The sequence below is a fragment of the Natator depressus genome, chromosome 11 (assembly GCF_965152275.1).
Source record: "Natator depressus isolate rNatDep1 chromosome 11, rNatDep2.hap1, whole genome shotgun sequence".
Taxonomy (NCBI): Eukaryota; Metazoa; Chordata; order Testudines; family Cheloniidae; genus Natator; species Natator depressus.
The window spans coordinates 30,943,547-30,963,726 of NC_134244.1; the positions used below are offsets into that span (position 1 = coordinate 30,943,547).

Genomic DNA, 20,180 nt, shown 5'->3' on the forward strand with positions numbered 1-20,180 from the left:
TGGCTGATGTTATTAGGCCCTGTGATGGTGTCCCCTGAATAGATATGTGGGCACAGTTGGCAACGGGCTTTGTTGCAAGGTTAGGTTCCTGGGTTAGTGGTTCTGTTGTGTGGTATGTGGTTGCTGGTGAGTATTTGCTTCAGGTTGGGGGGGTGTCTGTAGGCAAGAACTGGCCTGTCTCCCAAGATTTGTGAGAGTGATGGGTCATCCTTCAGGATAGGTTGTAGATCCTTAATAATGCGTTGGAGGGGTTTTAGTTGGGGGCTGAAGGTGACGGCTAGTGGTGTTCTGTTATTTTCTTTGTTAGGCCTGTCCTGTAGTAGGTGACTTCTCGGAACTCTTCTGGCTTTATCAATCTGTTTCTTCACTTCCACAGGTGCGTATTGTAGTTGTAAGAATGCTTGATAAAGATCTTGTAGGTGTTTGTCTCTGTCTGAGGGGTTGGAGCAAATGCGGTTGTATCGCAGAGCTTGGCTGTAGACGATGGATCGTGTGCTGTGGTCTGGGTGAAAGCTGGAGACATGTAGGTAGGAATAGCAGTCAGTAGGTTTCCGGTATAAGGTGGTGTTTATGTGACCATTGTTTATTAGCACTGTAGTGTCCAGGAAGTGGATCTCTTGTGTGGACTGGACCAGGCTGAGGTTGATGGTGGGATGGAAATTGTTGAAATCATGGTGGAATTCCTCAAGGGCTTCTTTTCCATGGGTCCAGATGATGAAGATGTCATCAATATAGCGCAAGTAGAGTAGGGGCATTAGGGGACGAGAGCTGAGGAAGCGTTGTTCTAAATCAGCCATAAAAATGTTGGCATACTGTGGGGCCATGCGGGTACCCATAGCAGTGCCGCTGATCTGAAGGTATACATTGTCCCCAAATGTAAAATAGTTATGGGTAAGGACAAAGTCACAAAGTTCAGCCACCAGGTTAGCCGTGACATTATCAGGGATAGTGTTCTTGACGGCTTGTAGTCCATCTTTGTGTGGAATGTTGGTGTAGAGCGCTTCTACATCCATAGTGGCCAGGATGGCGTTATCAGGAAGATCACCGATGGATTGTAGTTTCCTCAGGAAGTCAGTGGTGTCTCGAAGGTAGCTGGGAGTGCTGGTAGCGTAGGGCCTGAGGAGGGAGTCTACATAGCCAGACAATCCCGCTGTCAGGGTGCCAATGCCTGAGATGATGGGGCGCCCACAAAAGTTTTTTAAGAGCAGAGAAGGATTGCAAATTCTCTCTTCTCGCCCTGTGATAAATGCCTCTCCTGTGGTACATTCACTAAGTGTTTTCCAGTTTGAGAGTCCTGAACTCACTTCCAATCCAAAACCTCCTACACTGCAGCAAGCTGTGTCATTGCCATGGGCCAATGTGTTGATGGTTTCCAACTAAAACATAGCAAATATCAATATTTCCTTCTGGCTGATCCAGTGATGACTGGTGTCCTAAGATGAACCCCCTGTAAGTCTATTACAAAATCATTCTCGTGCAAAAAAGGGGGAGGAAAGATATACTTAAAGGAATGCTAGAGGGGCTGATCTGGATTTTTTGTAAAGCCAGTGCCAGAAAAGAAATCAAAACTGCACTTGCAATTAGCGAGATACAGATAGGCTCTGCAAATACTTCTTTTTTATGGTCCACACTTCACTTTCTCTCTGAGATATGCAGATATGTGAGCCGTATCTGAGCCAATAAAAGTATAATTTGATGCCTTATATTTCCAAATATAAGAAAAAATATGACTTTTCAAAATTATTTTGGCATACAGTGCTCTGGTGCCTGCTTGTTTTTAAAGGGAAAGTATAAAAACAAATGGTGCTCTTTATTTTATGTTCCCCAAGAAAAGCATTATTCCTGTAGTATTCTCAATTAGCAGGTGGGTTAGTTGCTCGTCCTACATGTAAGAGGCCTACCCTGGAGGAAAACAGATCAAACCTTTGTCAGGCTACACTTTATCAATAGAGAGCAAGCAAGCCCCAATAATGCTAAGGTATTCTAGGCAAAAAATAATATAATTCTGGGAAGAGGAGTTTGTCAGTAAAATACTCTGTACTCCTCAAGATCCACTTGAAGATACCAGAGCTTAGGGAGTGAATGTCCCCTTAAGGCACATATCAAAGCACTAGTTGAATTGCAAATGGAAGATGAGAAAAGCTGCTCATCGACCTTTTGTTCAAGCACTGAAGACCCAGACTTGACCCAGCCATCACATTTTGACTGTAATGGAATAAGATGACAAATTCATAGAAATCGGAGAAATTTTATCACTCCCTCAAATCTGCTGATTTTCATCTTTCCCTGTTTGCTAGGCGAGTAGGCTACATTCAGACCCTCTGGATGGAGTCTGTTGATGAGCATTCAGCATTCACAGGCTGAGCTGGCGGGGGAGGAAGTTCAGGTGAAAAGGAAAGGCCTACATATTTTGACAAAAGACAGCAAATGCTTGATGGTTTGAGATTCTGAGATTGTTTGAGAAATGGAACCTCAAAGACAGTTTTGTGTGTGTTATGTGTGTACAGATTTAATTGCATTGATGTGAGGTTACGTATATTGTAATATCATCCCACCCCCTTGCGCCCTCAAGATTAATTCATTTTGGTCCATTCAAAACAGTTACGTTGGGTAAGTTTTCTTCTGCATCTGCATGTTTTGTGTATTGTTACTGTACTATGAACAGTCCTTTTTGGAAGTGATTATTTCCCTGTACCATTACATGTACCATTGGATTTTTTTTCCTATACAGCTGATTTACATGCAGTTTGGTATATTAAGGAATTCAGAAAAAAGAAAAGGAGTACTTGTGGCACCTTAGAGACTAAAATTTATTTGAGCATAAGCTTTTGTGAGCTACAGCTCACTTCATCAGATGCATTCAGTGGAAAATACAGTGGGGAGATTTATATACACAGAGAACATGAAACAATGGGTGTTACCATACACACTGTAAGGAGAGTGATCATTTAAGGTGAGCTATTACCAGCAGGAGAGCAGGGGAGAGGGGGGAGAACCTTTTGTAGTGATAATCACTACCCCCCACCATTCCTCAGACGTTCTTGTCAACTGCTGGAAATAGCCCACCTTGATTATCACTACTCAATGCTCAAATAAATTGGTTAGTCCCTAAGGTGCCACTAGTACTCCTTTTCTTTTTGCAAATACAGACTAACACGGCTGCTACTCTGAAACAAGGAATTCAGAGGCTCTGTGAATCCTCAGAATTTCTCTCAGTCTTTCTCCGCTTCCAGTTCAGTACAGCATTGTGCAAGTGCCAAGAAACTGACGCTCGGGAGAAACAGCAAGAACGCTGCGCCCTCCCTGCTTGTTCTGACCAGGCAGCAGTTCCTTAAACAGAAAAGTGGTGATACCAGTTCAGGCTGTAGACTGCATTTCTTTATGAGCAGCTGGGGACTGTGCTCTGGGGAGAGACACAGCAAGAGAGAAATGAAGGCATGCCAGCAGCTTGAGCTATAAGACAAAAACATGCCAGAAACAGGGCAGCATGAGCTACAGAATACCATGAGCAATAGAGAACATTAGGAACAAACACTGTAATAATGAGTACATTATTCTTGTTCTTAGGCCCTGATCCTGCAAAACCCGTAAGCACATATGAAACTTTGCTCACAAGAGAAGTCAATTGCAGTCAATAGGAACAGTCCCATGAACAAAACTATGTATCTGCTTATTTGGGGGATCAGGGCCTTAGAGGATGTGTGTTAGTGAAAATGAGATAATTGAACAGTGGCTACTTTGCAGTAGATGCAGCCTCTGTGAGGTGTTACTACAGGCATAGCACTCTGTAGGTGGGTACGAAGTAGGACTGTGAGTGAGTGTGCATGCATGCGAGTGAGAGAGGGGATATCCTTGGCCTCTCTGCTGAGACTGCCCCCACTACAAGTAGCTGTGTATATATATATCTTATAAAAATCATTCAATGCACCTGAACACTCATCTTTGTATCACTGGAATTTCCTTATTGGTGTTATATCTTTATTATTCAGAATACTTCAATCCACCCCACCGACCCACCTTATAAATCTCCAAGCTAAACATAAAACAAGCAGCCTTTCAAAGTTTTACCAAAACTTACAGAAGTTTAAATCCTCTGGCCTCGTGTACATTAAAAACATCACCTGCTGGATGCTGTTCATTTGTATTGACGACATTTTAGGTGTTCAGAACAACTGGTGCACGATGACCTTCCGACTACCACGGTTATCATGTGTTTTGTGGATGAAGTGTGGTCCACTCTTCTACGCTCCGTTCACAGTGTCCTCAATCGATCTCCTCCTCACCTGATTAAAGAGATTATTCTGGTGGATGACTTCAGCACAAAAGGTAGGTGAAGCTTCCTTTAAATTCAGGAAATGAATGTGTCCCAGGGCTAAAGAGCAAATTGCTTCTCTGTATTTAAATTCTGTATAGGAGAAGAAATATAATTGCTTCATTAATTTCAACTTGCCCCCATGTTTTAATCATGAAGCTATGCCACCTTGTGCTGTAATCATAGTTTGAATGGATTCCCCCAGCCAGGATGAGGCCAATGTACTGCTTGGATAAGAGACTTCGAAGAAGTAGAGTGGATTATATGACGAATCAGGAGATGGCATGCTTCCTTCTGAATGAATATGAAACCAATGCCCCACAGTGTTGCAAATACTGTGTTGCTTGAGGCTCCATCTTTCACAGGAGATGTAAAATAAGCGCCCCGACCCAAGATACTAAAACACTTTCATGACAGTTGGAGTGATAATCATAGAGTCCTGGCCAAATTCAATTATATTTGGCCTACTTCAGTGGCCCTGGAATCTCAGCTAGATACAGTACTGTTCTTCATCTCTTAAGCTATTGTGCAGTATGAAAGCATCTAAATCAGGGGTGGGCAAACTTTTTGGCCCGAGGGCCACATCGGGGTTGCAAAACTGTATGGAGGGCTGGGTAGGGAGGGCTGTGCCTCCCCAAACAGCCTGGCCCCTGCCCCCTATCCGTCCCCTCCCTGCCCCCCTCAGAACCCCTGACGCATCCAGTGTCCCCTGACCACCCCCTCCTGGGATCCCCCGCCCCTAACCACCCCCCGGGATCCCATTCTCTACCAAACCCCCCTGCTCCCTGTCCCCTGACTGCCCCGACCCCTATCCATGCTGCCACCCCTTGACAGGCCCCCCCCCGGGACTCCTGCGCCTATCCAACCGCCCCCTGTCCCCTGATCACCCCCCCCAGAACCTCCACCCCCTGCTCCCTGTCCCCTGACTGTACCCCAGGACCCCCTGCCCCTTATCTAATCCCCCCCCCGCATCATGCTGCTCAAAGCAGCAGGAGCTCGCAGCCCCGCCGCCCGGCCAGAGCCAGCCACACTACCTGGCAGGAGCAGCGGCCAGAGCACTGGCGGCGCAGCAAGCTGAGGCTGCAGGGGAGGGGAGACAGCAGGGAGGGGCTGGCGGCTAGCCTTCCCGGCTGGTGGCCATAGTTTGTCCACCTCTGATCTAAATAGGCACTTATGTACAGTCAAGTTACATGCACAATCATAGTAATTGCAATGCCACTGAGTCTCTGCTTTTTAATACTTTGGTTCTCAATGCTCCACAACAGAGTTCAGCTTTGAATAATTGAACAATGGGATAATTCTTAGATTGTTAGCTCCTCATGGCAAGCCCTGTACCAAATCCAGATCAGGGCCCAATTGTGCTAGGTGCTGTACAAACAAAGACAGGATCCCCGTCCCAAAGAGTTTAAAATCTAAAAAGAGAGAACTGACATAAGGAGGATGAGACGGAAAGGACTTAATTCAGTAGATAAATGTTATAGACGTGCATTTTTTTGGCAAATAGATAGATTTGTACACTATTTTCTAGCAAACTTCCCTTAACTTTTGCACTTTCCTTTGTATGGACTAACCAGCCAGTGGCATAATGAAAATACGGAGCATCTTGCAATAGAAATGTCACGGGCAGCGGTAAAGTAATGAGAACTGTTTTATGTGGTATTGTATTTCTAGGAGTGGCAGAAAAAGCAGAACTTCTAGTGTGTCCACAAAGTTTAAAAAACTCAAGCCAAGATTTTGAGTTGGCTTTTGAAATGTAAACAGTTGTTTCCTTTGGAAAAGCAAAAAAGGACATGTAAAATTCAGGAGCCAAATCCTACGGCTCTGTCTCAGGCAAACTTATATAAACAGGAATTGCCACAGTGAATTAGTTCAGTGGTCAATCTAGTGCAATACCTAGTCTGCAACAGTGGCCAGCTCTAGATGCTTCAGAAGAAGGTGTCAAACTCCACTGTAGAAACTCTCACTGAAGCTCTCTCTCTCTCTCAGATTTCACTCTGTCTTTACTCAGGCAAAGATCTGGCCCAATATATTTAACCCACACACGCCTGGGATTGCTACTAACTCATGCATCTTTCTTTCTCACATTTTATTCTGAGCATTTTGTACAATAAAACCCACTCCCACAACAAAGTCAAACAAATATAAAGTGCCACGTGAGAAATAATGACAAGCAATGCTGCATTCCTCACTCAATTTAAGACCAGATGGATTGTTTAACTGTAGCAATTAATATTAGCTGTTGGAATTTAACAGAAAATTTGCAAAGCACAGCAAAAAAACAGTCACTCTATGAAAACCAACTTGAGAGCCAGTTTTTTAATGGGAATTATGGTGTTTTAAAGGAGAAAATTCTGGTTTTATAAGTTCTAAAGGAAATGTTAAGTATAAGCTTCAATGGGGAACGCCAGAGGTTGGCAGGGGACCAGCGTCACACAGGCTGGGATTTTCAAACTGAGTAGCAATAGCCTAATTCTGCTGTCATTGACATTAATGAGAGTTTTACCTGCATTCACCTGCATAGGAGCAGAGTTTGGCTAATGCTGAGAGCTTTCGAAAATCTCATCCATAGCATACATATATTTTTTCCCTGTCCCTTCCAGTTGGCAGTGTTCCAAACCTCCATAGAGCACAAACACATGATTCATACAGAGAGGCTTCCAAATAGTTTGGGGAGGGAGGAACCAGTGCTGCTAACGGGCCTAATCCAATGCTCATTTAAGTCAAAGGGAATGTCTCCAAGTGAAAAAAAACTAGTGTGTTTCATAGACGGTTTAAAACTTAGTGAGAGGGAACTTTTTTCACTGCTTTGTTATGGCTTTAAAAAGACAAGCCAATCATTTATAAGAATTTGCTAATTTCTCTCCTGTTTAGAATACCTCAAGGACAGCTTGGACAAATACATGTCACAGTTTCCAAAGGTTCAGCTCCTTCACCTCAAAGAAAGACATGGTTTAATACGAGCCAGACTAGCAGGGGCAGAGATTGCTAAAGGTAAGAGGAGAGTTATTCTTATTTGCCATTTTGGGCTTGTCTGAATAGGAGATTTATACTACAAAAATGGTACCCTTTATTACTGTGCTGTATATCATAGCACCTTGAACTAATATTAGAGAAAGCTCAATATTATTTGGCAAGTTTTGTCATTGTTTGGCAAAGAATTTTGCCAGTATTTGAGCAGCTTGCTTTATTGTACTACTCAGCCCATCACATATTTGGAAAATAAAGGCAACATTTGCAGGATAAATTTGACTTTTTTCTCTACCAGCTCTCAGTAACCAGCTGATTTTAAATTAGACAGTAATAAGATAAAGGATTTGAGAAGGATTTGTGATGTAAAACAACAATTTTACTGAGCAGCTGAGAAGCTGGCTCCTTTCAGCTGTAGTGAGTTACTGTGAGGCTCTGTATTTTAGAAATTCTAACATCCTTTTTGCAGAATATATGTCTTTTCCTTGCCTCAGTTCTTGATGCTCATAGACCCATATTATTTTGTCATTAAAATGTTTGCATTGCCCTGCACCAATGATGTCATATATTGAATTTTCTACTAACAGCCAATTTTGTCTGGTATGTCTTAAGCTTGCTTTCATTGTTTTGTTGGCTGGGAACTTGTTTGGATGGTAAGCAGAAAGGGGTGTATGTTTTTCTGAGGCTGTTTGAAGGGAAGGTGTGTTTGGGGTCATGGTCCTACCTTTTCTTCCACTTTGCCCAGGAAGCATTTTCCCCCTTACATTGTGCATTGAGTTAGGGAAGATTGCCCCTTTCCAGACTTATATTCTAGTTTTGCCTTCTCCACTAGGAGGTGCACTTTGAGTTCAAGATTCTGTCCCAGTGCTCATACCCACTCTGGAGGAAGCGTGGAGGGGACATGTTGCAGTTGGAACCCACAGGAGAAATGGCACCTCACTTAGCAAGAATTCCTCCTAGAGGCTTCTGGGAAGCACTCACTAAAGCAGCAGGGGGAGTTTGCTCCACTTTCTGCACCTGACCAGTTCTGTCTGCCAGTTAAGAGATGGAGCATATTCCAGCCACCTCTTTGTCCCTTACCACTCACCTCAGATGATTGGCATCTACAAGGGTTTTAGGAGAGAGTAGGGACCACGTCCTTCCCTTGAATTCTGGCTACCTCCCTGGCACACATTCCCCACCTGCTTATGCACCTGTACCAGGGCTGGCCAGAACGTGGCATTTTGTGAACAGGCAAACACTCTTTGCAAAACTTGTCTGGAAATCATAATTGAGGTCAAAATGTGTTCAGAATGGGGCCCCTACTTGGGCTCTTCCTAGGTGGGTTCATAGGAGTAGAGTATTATTGTTAGGGGCAGTAGTTGCTGGATGTGGACTTTACTGAACGTATTTCATTCTCAGAAATGAAATAATCCCCTCTTGGTTCTGCCTCTAGGTGATGTATTGACATTCTTAGATTCTCATGTGGAATGTAATGTAGGATGGTTGGAACCACTTCTGGAAAGAGTCCGTTTAAATAGAAAGAAAGTAGCGTGCCCAGTTATTGAAGTAATCAGTGACAAGGACATGAGGTAATTTCATTGTATGCCATATTGTATTTCCAGATCATAATACAAGCAGCTTTCACAAAAAACACTTACAAATCACAAGTATCAAAAATATTAAATTATGGGAAGACAAGCTACTTAACCTGCTAATTACTTTTCACAAATTATTTCACTCAAAGAATAAAGAAAAAATGTACACGAACAAATATTAAAATACATACAGCTACCTCAGTTACCACAGTTTGCATTTACTGTTTGGTAGGTCATGAATGTTTAGTGCTCAAAGAAACTACATGAAGAAATCTTTGAGATTTTTGCTTTAATTATATAGACAATTTCATTTTCACTTATTCCTTTTGATTATGAGTCTGCTTAAAAACTTGATATTATAGCTTTCTTTTTCTGTATTTAGTTACATGACAGTGGATAACTTTCAGCGTGGGATTTTTACCTGGCCAATGAATTTTGGATGGAGGCAGATTCCTCCAGAGGTCATTGAGAAAGATAAAATCAAGGAAACAGATATAATAAGGTAAGAGTATAAAATTAACACTTTGTGAGCAGAAATGCTCTTTCATCAGAGCTTCAAACAGCTAGTCTTTTGGGGGCCAAAAGTTCCCCTTTTACGGGCCAAAAGTTCCCCTTTTACATAAATGGGCACAGAAAGGCCAATATCCAGAAAAATCTGTGCAATTAAGTTGTGTAGGAAGTTGCGCCACCTGATGTGTGGCGATCTGAGTCACAGAGAGCACAGCAGGCATTGCTCAAAATCCCAGGAGCCGTAAATATTTTGCTGGACACTGCATGGCCTCAAGGGCTTCAATATAACAGGCAAGGGATTCCAGCACTGGCATAGCCAGAGATAAAGGTCATGTACTAGAACAATCACACTGCAGCAGCAAATGGTCCCTTTAGGTCAGAAGCCACACAAGCTTTTGCAATTAAGTGCACTTAAGATCAAAAGAACTGGACTGACTTTGCACCTATCCACCATAAATCATGTTGCGTTTGTTGTCAGCACTTGAAGTTAGGGGGTGGGATTCCTCAGCCAGCAAAGTCCACTTTGTGCCACTCACTTTTCCTTTGGTGTAGGAGGAGGGAGGCGATGAATCAGGACTGCAGCAGAGTGGACTAAGAGGTGATGAGGGGCATGGTAGAATGGACCTCCACTCTACCCAATCCCCCACTAGCATAAGGACACAGAGGGACCTCACACCAGCAAATAGACTAGATCAGCTCCCAGCAGCTCTGACTTGTGAGCTGGACAGTGCAGGATCAGAGAGTCATAACTGGTTGCTACACCTCATCCCCCTTCACTGTGTTCAGAACTAAATGGGTGATGTGGAGTATCCAGCCCAGACTGTTTTAGGAGGTACCGTACGGAGTAAGTGGTCTTTGTCTCCGATTCCTTCTATCTTTCTAGTGACTGTCTCTCCTATACAATGTTGTTTACACAGGATGAGAATCTGTATGGTGGCCTTTTCGGTTTATCTCCATTCTTTTTGTATTACCTTGCTACTTATCTCATGACTCTACTTTGCACCACTGATTAAAGCAGTTGGCCTCTAGTCTCTAATAGGAAAAACACCCTCTAGAAATTTAATCTATAATTTGAACCCAAGATGATATTTCAGTTCCTCTGGCACCAACCTGGACAGACAGACAGACATACAAAACTGATATCAGAAAATTACCTTAGTGGTTCATTAAAATTTTCAGGTTCTGTTCAGCCACTTTGCCAAAGTGTACTGTACTTTCTTCTAACCAAAGCTTTGCCTCATGTTTACTTTCCATCACATGCTTTTTAAACATTAGTATCCATTTTGTTAGCGTGCTTGCCCGTCTGCAGCAAGGTAACACACATGATGCTCTCACTGCCACTTGGTTAACTTCAGATTTTAAACAGTGTAGTTTTGCTTATTTTCATATCCAATGGGTCTCTCCATTTCTTCAAACTGATCTGTTTGCTCTCTATTCATTAACTATCTAGTGTCTTTTAGTTTCCATTTCTGGAAGTGAAAATTAACATAGGGTGTTACACTTAGCACCTGTCACAGGACAGCTGGGAGTCCATGATTTCCAGGCTATTCCTGTGTAGGGGTGCTGTGGCAGGTACATTTTTATTGTCCCACAGAGTACCAATGTAAAATCTGTGGTTCATTCGTAGGTGTCCCGTAATGGCAGGTGGATTATTTTCTATTGATAAGAAGTATTTTTTTGAACTTGGAACATATGATCCTGGACTGGATGTTTGGGGAGGTGAAAATATGGAGATTTCATTCAAGGTATGCTGCTTTCCTAAGTAGTAATAATGTTACTGAATGTTTCTTTCTGTCAATTTGAATCCTCGTAGCCTTTAAATGCTATTATCTCTGAATCTCATTTAGGCCCCAATTCATATTCTTCAGTGCTTTGCTGAATCAGGGCCTCTACTAGTGGTTAAAGATGAACTTTGAACCCTCTTGATTGAACAGTAACTCTTGCATTCACCAGTGTCAAAAGTACAGTGTGTTGCAAAAGGGAACAACTTTGAAACCCGAGGCTCTCCTCCCCTTTCCAAAGATTATTGTGGAAATTACTTCTTTTGGCCTGGAACATGGGCCACAAGCTATGCTCGTCATTTATTTATGATTTTTTGCTAATATAAGCCAGCTGTAGAATTATTGTTCAACTCAGCAATGCTTGGAGGATTGTTTATCAGTATTTTCAAGTTAATCTGTGTGAATATTACATTTGACTTGATTTTTAACAAGACCTCTCCCTGACCTCCATTTTTGTGGCCACAGTTTTTTCCCTGAAAATAATTCCATCTATAACTCATGGGTGAGCGTGTTACAGACCCCCTTCTGTGCTGACCCCCAAAGGAAAGGAGCTGTCACAGTCAGCCAGCTCTTCAGCTCAAGCTGTAGCAGTTCACAATTTTATCTTGGGAGGTCCCTGGTTCAATTCCTGGTTTATCAGCCCAAGAAGCATTTATCATATACCACCAATTAACTGCTCATGCAAACACTATCATTAAGGCATGTAAGTATTTGAATTGCAGAGATACTCAGATGTTATACAGAGACAAAGCAGGCCCAAGACACCTTCATTTTCATCCCAGAACAGGGACCAGATACACCAGCTACAGTCTCTGCTAGGCAAACCTCTCTAAATGGGTCAGGAAGAGGCAGGGCTTTGGCTGCGTGCCTCCTCCACACCAGCCTAGAAGTTGGTGAGATAGGCATACGCTGGTCCTCTCCCTAATGGATGGTGGAGTGGGTGTGGCCCCCCTGTGTGCTGGGGAGCTCTGAAGGGATTGTACCCGATTGAGAGGATTCCCCCTAGAGTAATACTGCTCCACAGTGCACCCAACACAGACCATTTCCCATTGGGCTCTCTTCATTTGTACCGACACACAAGTGCAGGTTACACCCACAAAATTGTGCCTACAAAAATTGAAGCCACTTCTCAAAAATCAGATCCATTGTATACCAGAAGGTACCATTTACCAATATTTTTATCTAATCAAACTCTGTTTGACAGGTCTGGATGTGTGGAGGAGAAATTGAGATCATCCCATGCTCCAGAGTTGGACATATTTTCAGGAATGACAACCCGTACTCCTTCCCTAAAGACCGGATAAAAACAGTGGAGCGGAATTTGGCGCGTGTTGCAGAGGTCTGGTTAGATGAGTACAAAGAATTGTTCTATGGACATGGTTACCACTTAATCCAGAAAAACCTGGATGTTGGAGACTTGACTCAACAAATAGAACTGCGGAAGAAGCTTAAGTGTAAAAACTTCAAGTGGTATCTGGAGAACATCTACCCAGACCTGGAAGCTCCTCTTGTTAAAGCCAGTGGGCTGGTATGTGAACTTTACAAGGGCAAATTACACCACAAATGCATGTTTACATATCTGTGTTAACCAGCCACTCTTCATTTAAACTTACTTTCTATGGTTGGCCTGTGACACACAAGCTCAGTGACTCCTAGGGGTGCAGAGGGCCTCATATGGTGTCCCTCAGCCATGGTGAATTTCACCTTGACTGGAGATCATGGTTTAGGACAAAGTGGTTTCATTATGTTGTAGGAATTCTCTTTGCTCTATGACAGGCGACAAATCTGAAGATGTGGCCCATTGGTTGGTATTTCTGTGCTTCTCTTTGCATTTTCTATTGGGTGACATTTCTGAGAATGAAGATTCCATCTTTTTTGCACTTCTCTTTTCCCCCCGCCAAAGACAAAATTTTACATTAACAAGCCTCTTCAGTGATAACTGACATGATAAATTACCCCATAGCAGTCAAGATAATAGTGAAACATCTGAGCAATTTACCTCATTTTTGGAGTTTATATTTCAGAAATCTTGTGGCTACAGACGGATATGGTAGACGCAGAGATATATTATCTGTGATCTCCAGGATTTTTAGGGCTTCAATAATTTATTCATGGAATCGATATAGTACATGAACAATGATTGTTTTGTACTGAGAGCCTGACACCACTAGAGTGCACTAGAAATCTATTTTTTCTCTTCTACAATAAAAACAGCCTCATTTCTATTTTCAAACAAAAAGAGTAGAAGTATCCTCCCAAACATAGTCATATCACATATTAAAGTGCAGCTAAAACCCAGTCTCCAGTACTTCTACAAATGCAACAAATGTATAGTGGACAGAATACTTTTTCAGAAATATTTTGGGTTCAGTCCTGCGTTCCCTACCTACCCCAAATTCCCATTGATTTTAGTGGAAGTTGTGGTTGTGTAAGGAATGTAGCAGGATCAGGTTGTGTGTATTCTCTGAATTTACTTCCCTTTAACTTCCACTGGTGTTATATTCACACCATCCTGTGAACTTCAATGTCATATGAGTCTCATTTTTACAGTGTGCTAATTCACATATTCAGCATCTCTTTATGTTTACGTGTGTGTGTGTAGCAAAAATGTAGATTTTGATCTTGGTCCATATTTCCTCACCAAAGTTCAGGGCTGTTGGAAACATTTCTAAAAATACAGGGGCATAAAATAGTCCCCCCTGAGGCATCATGGACATGCTACTTCATTAAAAAAATCTGAATGTTAAGAACAAGTGACAGTGATCCCAGGTCAAAAAGTAAGGCACTTTGTTACCATATGTAGTTCTGTCAGCTTCTGAAAGTCTTTCTAGTTTTAACGAGAGTAGTACTCCTGAAAGTAATCGGTCAGATCCTCAGCTGTGCTTGTGCGGTGCCTGCTAAGGGCAGGAGCATAAGTAGTGTTACGCCTGTTGGCACTAATGCTGGCTGTGGGGCAGTTCAGCCCCTCCCCCATTACAGCTTTGATTTATCTTCTAGGCTATTCCAGCAGCCAGAAGCAGACATGGCCATACTCTGCACACCTCAGACATGCCTCCCAGACCACGGGCAGTGCCGGGGTGCTAAAGAGCTGCTCTGCTGGCTATAAACTCCCAGATATTTTTCTACCCCAGGGAGTCAGTGAAGCTGGGCTGAGGTTGCTTTACTTTAGCTGCAATGTGAACCATATTTTCCAATACAGCTGATCAAATAGTAAAAATATTGGGGAATAGTTTTGTGAATTAAAAGGGCTAAATTTGTGTTACTGTGATTTGTGAAGTCATGTGATTTATGAATGATCACTGAGCATTGTGTTCATAAATTCCAAAAGTTTCATATATTTTAAGACAAATAACTATTCACCTGAAAACTACAAAAGTTGGTTATTTGTTATTTTCCTGTTTAAAAACATCCAGTCATCGGACAGAAACAATACCTTGTTGCTTAGATGAGCAGCTGCACACCACAAACAACAAGTACTGATTACTGAAATAACCATTCAGAAGCTACCGGTAGGATGAAGAATATTCATCAAAGCTACTTGGAAAATATTTTATGAACAGCAGACTTACTTACAGAAATCAGGATTAGTTCATAAAAGGTTCAGTAATCTAAAAAGGGAGGAAAGCAGCTACATTTTTAGCTCAACCAGCTATAATTTTCAAATATTGCCATGATTATCTTAAAGTACAATAAATATATCTCAGTTAGGCCAACTCCTCATCTGTTATAAATCAGTATTGTTCCATTGACTTCCTGGTGTGTGAACTGAGGGCATTTGGTACCTGGCAGAATTCAGTAAGCAGTGTTCTAATATAAACTTCAGAACGCATAAATGCCCTTAGAATGCACTCGTCTGGTCATTCAAACAACAGTACAAAAAAGCTTAGTGCAAGCCATAACTTCTCCAGAAGGTCATGCTAACAAGGTATCATGATGATGACTCCCTGGTGTAATGACAATTGTAGAGAAAACAGAGCAAAAAAGAGGCAGAATGAAGAGATACAAGACACCTGAGAGACGTGAGGCCACCTGTACCACAACAAAAACAAAGGAACATCTGGAAAGAGAAAATATTTAGACACTTAAAAAAAATTCTCATTTGCATCTGCACTTTCTAACTAGCTATTCCCTGATAGACAATGTTTTGTTACTCATTCTTTTTTCCCCCAATCTGATGCAAAAGTTTAAAAAGATAATCATAAACCTTTTGGCTAAGTTACAACTGAAATTCCTTCTTTCCAAAGTGTCGATATGTACACAACTGCTGCTGACTCCTGTATTACCGTAAGTACCAATATACCCTTTCCCTGACTGGATCAAGGGCAGCCAACCCTATCTGTGAGGGTTGAAGAGTTATCACATTATATATAATAAAATTAAATATATATAAAAATCCACAAACAGTTTTCCCCTTGGGAAAGGAGAACAAAAGAAGAGAATTCATGACAGATATTAGTCATGTAATTTAATCCCCTGCGGGGAGATGCTCAGATGCAGCAGTGAAGGGTGCAGTATAATAGCCTGAATAGAATAGAAATGTATCCCACCACTTATGTCCTAAATCCATCACCAGTCAGAGGTCTGATGACAGCAGGTAGGCTTTTGCCAGCTATTATGGTTTTTTTTGGGGGGGGGGGGTAGGGAGGAGGGTTTTGGACCTTCTAGTTAAAGTGTAGCTGCATGAGTAGCTCAGAGCAGCTTTTAACTCTGAGTTATCTTTGGGTGGCCAAGATATCTCCAGTTATCTGATCTCTGATTTGATTGGCCAGGCAATCAAATTGTATGCATAAAGTCCATTTAAGAGGATTTTTCTCCTAACCTGCTGCTCATTTGGGTTGGTTAGACTGTGCTGCAGGAATGTGAGGGGATTTATAAATCGCTTTTCAATAACAGTTACAGCATATGAATCAGCAATAGGAAAGTTAGCTGTGCCTAACAAAAACCTACTCTTGCTGCCTCCCGTGTTCCAGAAAAAGGCTAATGTAAAGCATCTCTTGGCAGACAAAAGAGTTTGAGCAGATATTATGGGCACCACTGACACCAGCAGAGAATATGGTCCATTATCTTTAGTTTGCCTAGATTACTCTATGTTTCTCTTATAGGGAGCATCCAGTAAAAGAGATAATGCTAACCACTTACTTCTGGAATAACTCCCTGTGTAGATAAGCCCTAAAAGATTCCTGAATAGCTATTCCTGGCTAAATCCATGTGTGGATGCTCTTGTCCACACATGGAGTTAATCAGTAATAGTTAATCTGCTTTAAATTCACACCCTATCTTATTCCAGATTAACTTTCATGTAGAGACAGACTCTTATGCTAATCAGAACTCCTTGTTATTTTTATGCTAATCAGAATGTAATACTGTTAAATATTAATATATTGGGTGACCTTGGACAAGTCATTTCCCTGCTCTGTGCCTCAGTTACCCCAACTGTAAAATGGGAAGAATGATACTGACCTCTTTTGCAAAGCTCTTTGAGATCTGCTAATGAAAAGCACTACATAAGAGCTAGGTATTATTATAATTGTTCTTTTTTGGTGTTCTGTCTCTTGCATTTTTGTGCCTCACTTGATGTTATTCCCTTTTCTGAATTTCCATTTTTAATTTTGTTCCCAGATTGTTAACATAGCCATGGCTAGATGTGTTACTGTGGAAAACTCCACTCTGGCCTTTGAGACTTGTAACATTAGCAACAAGGTAAGATGCATTTGGGTTTGTATACTGGATGTCAAATAGTGTCCGTTTTATTGCTTATGCTAAAGAATCTCCCTACCTGCCACCTCAATGACTTGAAGTCCATCTTGGAGGTTCATGTAATCCTTACTGCCAGGACACATTGCCAAAAGATGCCATCTGGTAAAACAAGAAATGAATACTGGGCTTGATTTGTAGAGGCAATAGCTAAGCAATGGAGCCTGCACCATTTCATGAAAGCTCCGAGACGCCCAAAACCAAAAAGTCTGCAATCGGCTGAAATGCAACTCAAATGCAAAATTCCATACATGCCCATAGTGGAGAGAAAACTTTAAATACAATAGGCCACTAGTGTACTCTACCACAATAACAAAGCCAGCATGGGAGGGAGGGTGCATGGCAGTTGCTGCAGGAACGGGGCTACTTTCCTCTGCTGTCTTTTATAGGAAGTGCCTCCTGATGGGTAATACCCCACTGATTACTAGCCAATATAGACATCAGGGCACCTGCTAGGACTGATCAAGAGTAACTGTCCTAAGGGGGGCAGGGTTGGCCTTTTGTCACTGAGCGCTGTTACGCCATCGAAGAGGTCCAGTCCTGAAGCCCCACCATTGCAAGCTGGTGTCGGCTGTAGCAGACAAATCCCCTTTTCAGAATTTGTTCTGGTGTTGTCCCCAATTCTTCATTTCTACAGTCCAGTGTATAAAAGAGATCCTCTCCTCTCCCACCCTCACAACTACCCCGTCCTCAGTTTTCCTCTCTGTGGGCCACCAGGAAATGCTTTGCTGAACATAGTTTGAGAATCCCTGTACTGGTGCATTGTTAACGCAAACATTAGAAAGCTTTGAGTTACTGGGCTATGTTCTGATCTCCGCTACAGCAGTCTGAGACAGCCTGTTCTCTAATCAAAGTCAGAAGTAGTCTGGTCACTGAGAGCACGATCAGGCCTTAGACCGGAACTTTATTCTGTGAATTTGCTCCAGATTCATACTAATAGAACAGAATCTGGCATATCTGGAACAATTATACAAAGCCTAGATTTATGTGGTTGGATTAGATGCATAAGATTCAGAAATAAAGGGAAATAGCTCACAAAACCCAAACCGAAATCAGTCTGCTATTGTTTCTCCTCCACAGAACCAGAAGTTCAACTACACTTGGCTGAGACTAATAAAACACGGGGACTTCTGTGTAGCACCAGTAGATGCAAAGAGAACACTGGGCCTGTACCCTTGCGATAACAGAAACAATAGCCTGAAATGGTTGCATAAATCATTGGTGGCCTTTCAGCCAGAACTGGTAAGTAGAGCATTTGTAATGATTTCCCCTCCACTACCACCATAGTTACACCTGAAATAAAACTAAACAAAGGAAAACAATACTTATTGCCAGTGTTGTATGATTTTCATGTGTTTGGCAGTGAGAGACTATACCAAATTCATTAAGATAAAAGAGAAACACAAAGACACACATTTAGTTTGTCTCTTTGTGAATTTCTCAATATATATGAGGAAAAAAGAGGTTGACAAAAATCACCTTTTTCCTAAGGCATGCATTACTTCAAATTATTTCAGGCACTCTGATCATTACTCTGCTCATGCTGTTTTCAATCCTCAGGATTATTTTCCTCCAGGTTACACTGAAAGCTAACCAGCTGCCAGTGTGATTTCACTCCCATGGCCCCATTTACCTTTCAGGGTGGTGTATAGCAATGTGCTGCCTTAGCATTGCATCAAGCAAAATGTAATATAGTGAAACTAACCTGGCACACACACACACAAAATCATTCAAATGACATTTTGTTCTCTTTTTTCCTACCCCTGCGTCCAACAAAGTCAAAGATTCAGGCTTGTAGATAACTCTAAGCATTAAAGAATTCCATGAATAATTAGAAATGATTTTTCCCCTCTGAAATGACATGCTTTTAGAGGAGCCTTCAATTTAGGAAACAAAAGCGTAGCTGTTGTGTTACCCAATCGATACTCAATAAGACATTCCATTATTGACTCTCCTTCCATTCATTTCTTTTTAGCCAAACAACAAAAAACCTTCCTCAAACCAAAAAAAAAAAAAAATCACTCCTTACAAAAGCAAGGATATTTTGTAAAAATAAAAGAAAATTGTCAGCCATTTATGAGACCAGATTGCACAGTAGGTACAGTGACAATTTTTGATGGTCAGAAACTGTTCCAGGCTGAACTTCAAGCCTTAAGCTAGATACATTTGGTGGTTCCTGCTATGAAACATGACTTTCTGTATCCTTTTACAAAGCCACAATGCCCAATTCAACACAATTGGGCACAGATGATTGTACCGGCATAGGACTGAACTAGTGACAAGCCTGAACTATACCCTTTAGTTCACTGAAGTAGATCAGATTAGTTTTTAGGAAAGCCCTGGACACTGGAAGCATATAGTACCAGCCCTGTGAGGAGAAAGACAGTTGAAAGTTATCACTGTCAGTCCCCCCCCCCTTCGAAAACAGCCATAGAAACTCACAAGCCAAAAAGACTTGAATGCCTTTCTCCCCCCTCCTCTCCACTCCCCCCAGTGAAATATTATCCTTTCTGGGCCCACTGAAGAACACAAGAACGCCCATACTGGGTCAGACCAAAGGTCCATATAGCCCAGTATCCTGTCTTCTGACAGTGGCCAATGCCAGGTGCCCCAGAGGGAATGAACAGAACAGGTGAATCATCAAGTGATCCATCCCCTGTTGTCCATTCCCAGCTTCTGACAAACAGAGGCTAGGGACTTGTAACTGTATGAAGAAAAACAAAACATCACCCAACATGTTACTATTAATATCTCCCGAATGTGGATATTTTATTTTATTTATTTTGTTTTGAATATTAGTGAGGGTGACTATTATTCATTATTTGTATTACTGTGGCAGGTAGGGGTCCCAGACATGATGAAGGCTATTTACATTAGGCACTATACATACACATAAGAGCCAGCCTATGTCCTGAAGAGCTTTTAATTTAAATAGACAAGAGAGGGTGAAAGAAAAGTAGTATTATTAGTACCTCTATTTACAGGTGGGAAATTGAGGCACAGTGAGATGAAGTTACTTGCTCAATTTTAAGGTTTATTGTATCTATTATTTTTAAAAGTCTTGGAGGAAAAAAGTTTATATATTGACTATAGTAATTGGATTTGTAACACAGGTTTAAAACGGATATATTTTTGTGTTAGCATAAAATATAACCCCAGAAACTGAGAATGAGACAGGCTGAGTGATTCTTATTTTGCTGAGCAGTGTGGAAATTGCTTTATTGTTAAGGTTGCAATTGAGTTTCCATTTTAATCCAAATTTGGCCACCACCTAAAATC

General features: G+C 41.7%; 1 protein-coding gene across 1 annotated transcript in view; it reads left to right on the forward strand.

Annotated features, from left to right (window-relative positions):
- Positions 1-20,180, forward strand: part of GALNT5 (polypeptide N-acetylgalactosaminyltransferase 5) — a 38,298-nt gene that overhangs the window by 9,801 nt on the left and 8,317 nt on the right. Inside the window, exons 2-9 of the mRNA XM_074967370.1 lie at positions 4,160-4,326; positions 7,184-7,303; positions 8,715-8,850; positions 9,239-9,358; positions 10,994-11,111; positions 12,352-12,675; positions 16,767-16,847; positions 17,982-18,143. Coding sequence (XP_074823471.1) covers positions 4,160-4,326; positions 7,184-7,303; positions 8,715-8,850; positions 9,239-9,358; positions 10,994-11,111; positions 12,352-12,675; positions 16,767-16,847; positions 17,982-18,143 — 1,228 coding nt within the window. The remainder of the gene's footprint in view (positions 1-4,159; positions 4,327-7,183; positions 7,304-8,714; positions 8,851-9,238; positions 9,359-10,993; positions 11,112-12,351; positions 12,676-16,766; positions 16,848-17,981; positions 18,144-20,180) is intronic.